The sequence below is a fragment of the Orycteropus afer genome, unplaced genomic scaffold, assembly GCF_000298275.1.
Source record: "Orycteropus afer afer isolate SDZICR_OR568_19922 unplaced genomic scaffold, OryAfe1.0 scaffold00002, whole genome shotgun sequence".
Taxonomy (NCBI): domain Eukaryota; kingdom Metazoa; phylum Chordata; class Mammalia; order Tubulidentata; family Orycteropodidae; genus Orycteropus; species Orycteropus afer.
This window is the reverse complement of record NW_006921589.1, coordinates 6637485-6645125: the sequence shown is the minus strand read 5'-3', so window position 1 is coordinate 6645125 and position 7641 is coordinate 6637485. Positions and strand designations below refer to the sequence as shown.

The following is a 7641-nucleotide window of genomic DNA, read 5'->3' as shown; positions in this document are numbered from 1 at the left end:
GGCTGCGGCCGGGACTCGGGTCCTGCGGCTGCGCCCGCTCCACCCTCGGCGCGGGCCGGGGGCGGGGGTGGGAGGTGGGGTGTTGCCTGGCCACCCAACCTTCTCCTCCCACCCAGGCGTGGGAGCTAGAAGAATGGGCCCAGGAGGGGCGCATGGCGCCTGGTGCACACATCAGGGCGCACGGACCACAGCGCACCCGGCCGCCCGGGGACGTTGAGCGGTTCGTGAAGTGGGTGAGGGGCAAAGAGAAGTTAGGAAGGTGAAAGGGGCCATCTAGAGACAAGGCAAGGCCCTAACCAGAAGAATCGCGGGGCCTCTTAAAGGTACGTCTCCCTGAGGCCTAGTGTCTGCCAAGCCACCTCCCGACAAAGATGCCCCTAGAAAACCAGTTTCAGCAGCTCCCAGCAAGCTCCTAAGGGAGAGAGTGGGGCACACCCAAAGGCCCTTCCTTGGCCAGCCTCTTTGTTCTCCTCCTCCATTGGGGCCCACAGAGCCCCTCATCAACATCCATTCTATTTCCCAAGAGAGGCAGACTGCGGCATTTTGATATCCAAACACCAGAGGGAAATTTTTGTGGTTTCTAAACTTTCCTCCAAACCATACCTCTGGGCCCCCCTGGCCCTCTAGCCACACCTCTAGGCCCCCCTGGCCCTCTAGGGCTTATCTGGAAAAGGAACTAGAGGCACTGAACACACTAAGGCTGCCCATGTCCTGACAACCCCAAATTGAAGTAGGCTTCCATCTGGGAGGGGTATGTGTGTGTTTTCAACAGCACAGCCCCCACTGGGGAGAATACTCTGATTTTTAAAAATGGTAGCAACTGGCCTTGAATGGCAGCCGGCCCAGCTAGATGGCCCAAAAGACTAGAAACATTTTGTAGGTGAAATGGCCACTTTTCCACGCTGGAGAGTCCATAAAACTTCCTGGCACAGCAGCTATTGGGGCTCATTGAATAATTCATCCCTCATTGCAAGCCCATAATGTCTATTCGCCGCCCTTTGTGGGGCTGTTTTCTCTTCTTTTCTCCTTGAATTATAAAAAGGTTGCCTTCTTTTGTTCACATCAAGCTGTGGTGAGCTGGAGCTTTGTCTGCGCCCAGCTAAAGTGTGAGCTTCAATGGACTCTCCAGGCTTTGTCTCCCAAGTTCATCTCCAAGTGTAGATTGTGTAGAGAAGGCCTTCTTTGTAAAAGCTGGAAAAGTTGTACAAATGTTTGACCAGCTCATTTGGGGCGTTTTGTCTCCTCAGCTCGCTTGCCTGTGCTCCGAGGAAGCGGCCTCCAGCAACAAGTAGCCGAGCCTTGGGCCAGGAGCCCCACCGACCACTCAGCCCCTCGCCCTGCTGCCCGCATGGGCACATTTGATTTGGGGTTGGCTAGCTTCTAGCATTCCTCCCTCCCAGCACTCCTCTGCTGCCATCGATCCCGGGAATAAAAGCCAGGGTCTGTTCTCAGAGACCCGGACAGAAATGAGGGGCCTAGGCCGAATTCAGGGAGAAAAGCCATGGCATACGTATCTCCATACTCAACCGGCCTCGGTTTAGGGCTTCTTTTCTCGGGAGCACGCCAGAGCATCTGCATTCTGTTCATCCCCCAAAATGAGCCCTTTGGATTTGGAACATCCACATCTAAGTGTCCCTTACAGGTGGTGTGCGGATTTTGCACGGGGTTTCTAAAGCAGCTGCTCCGGGGGCCAGTGGCCCGCCCCCTGGCTGGGAACGGAAGGTAAAAAAAGTGACCATCCCCACCTTGGACTCCACCAGGCCAGGCCACAGACCCAGCTGATTGTAAATGGCTGCCCACCTATTTTGGTGAAAAGTGAAACCCAAGAGCTGCCTCCTCCAGACCAAATCCAGGACAGAAAGTCCCTCCAGGACCGTTCACAAACTCAAATCACCCCGAAGAAGTCCTCAGCCCAGAGTGAGTGCAAGACAAGACCTGAGATGTATGGTGCAGGTCCACTGACTTTCGACCCTTTGCATTTCACTAGGTGCAACCCTGCCCAAAGCCAAAGTCTCGGAGACAGCAATTCCCCTCTCCTGCAGAGATCCACACTACCCGCTCAACTCCGAAACTCTGACCATATTCTTTTTCTTTCTTTTTTTTCCTTGTGGTATCTGAGGACCACCTCAGCAGATAAAGCAGAAGCAGGTTGCACTTCTGGCTCCCCAGGGAGGTTGCTCTTGGTGCTGACAGGCGGCAGCCGACAGGGAGCACCTGGACAGCACCCCTGAGCAGGGGAAAGGGCTAGCGCTGGAGGCCCAGAAATCCAACCCGGACCCCCTTGGTTTGTAACCTAGAGCTTGGGCTGGTTTTGCTTTCCCAAGCACAAAAAAACATCAACCCCCTCAGCCACTGAAAAACAATTTAAAGTTGAGGGGGACAGAGGAAAAAAAAAACAGCCAACACACACCAAGACACATATGCATACATACATCACATTTATAAGGCAACCAACTTGGAGCAACTTCTGGGCCCTACTACCCAAAAGGGTCCTCTCTCTCTCTCTCTCTTTTTCTGCCCCCCCACCCCCCTCTCTCTTTTATTTTTCCTCTCTCTCGGTCTCTGTCTCTTCCCTCTGATGTGGGAAACTCTCTAGCCCCGGGCCTTTCCAGAGATGCAGACGCAAAAGCTGTTTCAATCTCTGAGGCCCGGACCCTCTGCTCCCAGGCCTCCCCCACCACTCAGAGGAGAGCTGCAATGGTGCGGAAGGAATTAAACAGCTTAGAGAAGACTTTTGTTTTAATTACAAGTGTCTCTCTGGGTTGTCATTGGCGCGAACTCGCTCTGGTGCTGGGCTGTGAGCAAGGAGGGACCCTGGACTGACCTCGGGCAATGCGGCCCTCAGGCCCCTCGGCGCAGGACACTGGGCCTCGGGCGCCGCTTACCTCGCTCGCTCAGGATGCCGTCGATGCTGTGTTTCGCCTTCTTCTCGCTCTCCTCCGCCTCCTTCCTCTGCAGGTCAGCGTCTTCCTCTTCGCCTTTCCCGAATTTACTCCGCAGGATGCGGCTGATGGAGCTCACTGGGGGCGGGAGGGGAGGGCGAGGAGGCACACATGGTTGAGACTTGAGACGCATGGGGGTTGCGCAGACAAGAGCCCCTTAGTCCCCAGACCCGGCCCAGACCGGCTTTCTCCTGTACAGCTCGGTTCTGTCTTCCCTTCCCTCGGACACCCTCGCCCTCCCTTTTATACTCTCCAAGCATAACCGGCCTCTGGGTGCAGAAAGCCACACTCCTGGGAAAGCCCCTCCAGGTTCAGGCTGAAAAACACCAGCTCTGCCCCCCACTTCCCGGCAGGAAGCTTTTCCCTTCTTGGCTCCAAAGACGCGGCTCTCAATCTCCAATCTCGGGGAAACTCTCTCCGCCTGCATCCACCCTCACCTTAAGGCCCTGGGCCCTGCCCTCGGTTCAGGGAGACAGACCCACAGGGGACCTGTACCCTGCAACCCAACTTTTCATTTTGTTTTGTTTTTTCCAGTCCATAAAGGGTTTCCATTTCAACTCCAGAATCGTTTCCTATTGTAAAATCAAAAGAAAACGCACTCTCCTCCATTTATTTTTTCCAGATTCTAGTCTGGTAAACAAAGCCATGCTCTGAAATATCTCGTTCTTGCAAGGGAAAAAAAAAAAAAAAAGTTTCCTTTTAATTAAAAACAAACTCTCCCGCGCGCCCTTGAGCTCACCCTGCTTTTCCTCCGCCTCCCCCAGGCTGCCCGGGCCTGGGAAGGGGCCCGGGGTGCCCGGGGAAAACTCGGGGCCCGAGCTGAAGCGCCCCCTCCTTTCCACACGCTGCAAAGGCTCTGCTGGCACGGCCTGGTCTCCCTTCGGTTGGGGTTACCAAAACATTTGTTTCTCTTTAAAAGGGAACATCAATATTAATAAACTCTGGGCCTCCGCCTTGCGTTTCCTGCCCGGCCTCCTCAACAGAACTCTATTTGGGGAGCCCTCAGTGGCGGTCTCTCAGCACCACCACCCCAATAGGCTGCTTAACTTTCCTTCCCTAAAACGCCAGCAACTATTGGTTCATAAATATTTCAGGGCCCTTGGAGGGCTGCCTCCAATAGTCCAGATCAATAACTGGGGTGATTACGGCTGGGACCAGCCGCTGGGTAATAGTGACTGACGGCAGCGCCTGGGGAGACCTTAATGGGCCTGGTACCTGAGGGCGCAGTGTTTCGATCGCAAACTGCATCCTTGAGTAATTTGTCTCGAATTTCCCAGCTGAACATGCCCGGGTTCTCTCTTTTGTATTCCTCAATTTTCTTCTCCACGTCAGGCGTTGTCACCTGCTTTAAGAGAACGGGCAGGTCAGGCGTTGGTACCGGGTATTCTGGGGCCAGACGCGGTGGGTCTGGCTTCAAGTTCCCTCTTGCGTGTGCTGAGAAGGTCCGCTTTGTCACCAAAAGGACCCCAACTTTCTGGGCATTTTCTTTTTCAAAGGGGGCACCCTGGAAATCACCACAACTCAGAGGCCAAGAACAGCTCAGCCAAGCGGGTAAAAGAAGAGTTGTAACACCTGGGGGACAGAGCGTAACTTTCCAGTCCCTGGAAATAAAGACAACTGGTTACACAGAATCTGCCCACAAAAATGAAACTAAAGGAAGAACGCTTGAAAGAGAGACAGAAAAATCAAGTTCGTTTCTGCAACTAGCACCAGTCTAAAAAAGCCCAAGACTTCACCTAAAGAGTGACAATAAAAGATGAGTGTCTGGGTTTTAAAAAATTAATTAAGAGTGGATAACAAATATGAATACTTTGAGAGAGTTCCAGAGTTCTTGGAGAGGTTATGAAAGGGTTTGGGATAGAAGGCGGCGTAGGGAGTTTGGAAGAGTCCGTTGACCATAACCCTCCCCTTGATTTTACCCTGTAGCAACTAAAAATTATATTGGATTTTCCCCAAATGCAGGAAAAAGGCAGACCCCTCCCCTGCGATTCCCTCCTATTCACTCTAATCAGTGCTAAGCTTTCCTTTTTTTTTTTTTTTTAGGAAACCAAAATAATTAGGATCGCACCAAAGTGCTTTTTTAAAAGTCATCTGCTCCTAACTTTACAACAACAAAAAAATCACTCTAGCTTTTGACTCTTCGAAGACAATTTGGACTGAAGGGAGGAGTAATTTAAGGTGCGGGGCGGGAAGAGAAAGGCTTCCGACCGCTGAACCATCAGAAAACCCAAAGGGGCTCGTTAGATTTGTTTTGGAAAGGGCAGTGCAGTGGGTGAGAGCGAGAAAGCTGTTTGAGGAGAAAGTAGTCCACAGGTGGGCACGTGCAGCTGGCTTTAGGTGTCGCCTATTTAATTTTTATGGGGATTCTAAGGTATAAAAAATGAAACGCTATTTCTTTGCAAAAAGACTAACTTTCACTTAGCCTTCATCCAGACGTGTCAGGCCTTGGCAGCCAGAGTCTTCCCCTCTCCCAACACACACGCATTTTCTCGGACTTAACTCATGGGAAAGCCCTGTATGCCATTATTGACCTCCTGCCCACTCTTCCCCAAACCTGGAACCCGCAGGAGGCGGGAGGCGGCCGGCCCGCCCCTCGCGCTCACCTTGGGCTTGCTGCCGCCGATGGCGCCGGGGCGAATGGAGCCGGTCTCCTGGTACCTGCACAGGATCTTCGAGACGCAGCCGTGGGACACGCGCAGCTGGCGCGAGATGACGCAGGGCCGGATGCCGTGGTGGGCCATCTCCACGATTTTATGGCGGATGTGGTTGGGCAGAGGCCTGCCATTGATAAAAACACCGCCGAGCTGGTTGACGCGGCCCTGGCCCAAAGGGGTGGACACTGGGGGCAGAAGGGAAAAGAGAAGAGAGGGAACCTCATTTGGGGAAGAGAAAAAGCGGCCCGAAGGCCAATCTGCACGTCACAGTCCCTAGCACTGATGTAGCTGTCATCTGCTGGCGGTCACAAGACCATCTTTCAGTTACATTTGTGCAAATTACTTAGCAATATTCAGGGGTAAGCAATGCACTTGGAATCTTGTATGAAAGTGGCCACGGGAGCAAATTAACTTGCCCCAGGGAAATTGCCTTTTCTTTGGGTCCGGGAGTGGGGAGGTGATTTCGCTGAAGAGCCTGGAGCTAGTGCAAAACGCTTCTTCTCGAGAGAAAAAAGCCTCCGTGCAGACAAGCTGCCGTAGGCTTGGCTCTCCAGCTCCGGTTTTCCAAACTCTGCCACGCTGGGCCTCTCCCTTTCTGCAGAACTTCGGTTAGTTGACAGCCCTTGGGCTTTCTGGCTAAGAAATCAGCCAAGAGGCAAAGACCTAGCCGAATGGCAGCAACCAGTGTCACCTGTTACACCTCGGACAGAGAGCAGTGGGGCCTGTTCGGACGCACTGGTCCCCTACTCGTGATCCAGGTATTACACTCGACTCAGGGCCGAGGGAGGAGGGCGCCGCGGGTTCTGCATCCCGGGCTCCGACGGCCCCCACCTCGCCAACTGCAAAACTCGGTTGGCACAACTTCCTGCCTGTCTGGGCTTCCCAGAAGCTTGAGCTGATGGCAAGTCTCGTTTTATGGAAAGTCTGAGATGCCACTTGAGATGAAGGGAACTTTAATCAACTAATTAATACTAAAAACTCCGATCAATCTCGGTGCTGCCGTCCGCCACCACAACTTTTCCAGCCAGAAAATTCTTCAGGAAGTAACACTAGTTTAGCAAAGATGGGCGCAGTTGGGACACTTTCGAGACACATATAAGCGAAGAAAGTGCGCGCTTGGTTTCTGGTGCTCAGAAGCCGGTTCACCCCTTCCCCGCCACGGCCTTTCCCAAACAACTGGGAGAAGTGGCCCGGGCCTGGACGCAGGCCTGTCGGCCAGGCTCGGCGAGGGTTTGCGGAGAGCAGCGCGCTCCGGTGGCAGAGAGAAATCGCGGGGATCCTGCCCCCGGACTGTTGTCTCCTGAGGCGGGGGTGCCCGGAGCCTGGGCTCCCCGAAGGCGCTGAAAGAGCCGGTGGTCTGAGCCCCGGCTGGGGCGGCCGGCGCGTCCCCAGCCCGGGCTCCGGGCGGCGCGAGGCCGTCGCTTACCTTCCAGCGGGAAGCCGCTGCGCGGGTAGTTCTGGCCGGGGCCCGGGCGCATCATCCTGGGCACGGCGCCGGCCAGCGTGGTCATCCTGCGGGCAGCTCCGCTCGGCAGCTAATCCAGGTGCAGACTCGGGCGGCGAAGGCGAGCGCGGCGCGGGGGACCCTCGGGAACGGCCCCGAGCGCCGAGAGCCCCTCCCCAAAAGGGCTGCCGAGAGGGGGGGACGTCGGGAGGGGGGCCCGCGCTCTCGGAGTCCAAGGACTCGAGTTGGAACCGGGAGAAGGGACGGCGGGGAGGCCCCAAAGTCCAGGCTCCCGGGCCCAGGGCGGCAAAGTTAGGGGCGAGTCTGGGCAAGTGGCCCGGAGGCTGGGGGTGCCGGGAGGGGGCTCGGAGCGCGGCGACGAGCCGGGGCGGGGGGCGGGACGGGAGCGCGGCCGCCGAGTCTCCTCCCGTCGTGACACGGAGTGCGGGGAGCCCGGCTCGGGAGCATTTATTAGTTCTTTCACCCAAAGCTTGGTCAGGAGCCCTGAGCTGCGATTGGCCGACAGCGAGACCGTCCCGGGTGGCGGAGACACGCGCTGATTGGGCGACAGCGGCCACTTTCTCTTCCCATCCCCAGCGGG

General features: G+C 55.4%; 1 protein-coding gene across 1 annotated transcript in view; it reads right to left on the bottom strand.

Annotated features, from left to right (window-relative positions):
• PAX3 (paired box 3) overlaps positions 1–7107 on the bottom strand; it is a 127268-nt gene extending 120161 nt beyond the window's left edge. Inside the window, exons 1-4 of the mRNA XM_007956670.2 lie at positions 7023–7107; positions 5546–5781; positions 4158–4287; positions 2886–3020 (exon numbers count right to left, since the gene is read on the bottom strand). Of these exons, the coding sequence (XP_007954861.1) occupies positions 2886–3020; positions 4158–4287; positions 5546–5781; positions 7023–7107 (586 nt within the window). The remainder of the gene's footprint in view (positions 1–2885; positions 3021–4157; positions 4288–5545; positions 5782–7022) is intronic.
• Positions 7108–7641: the final 534 nt, after the last annotated feature.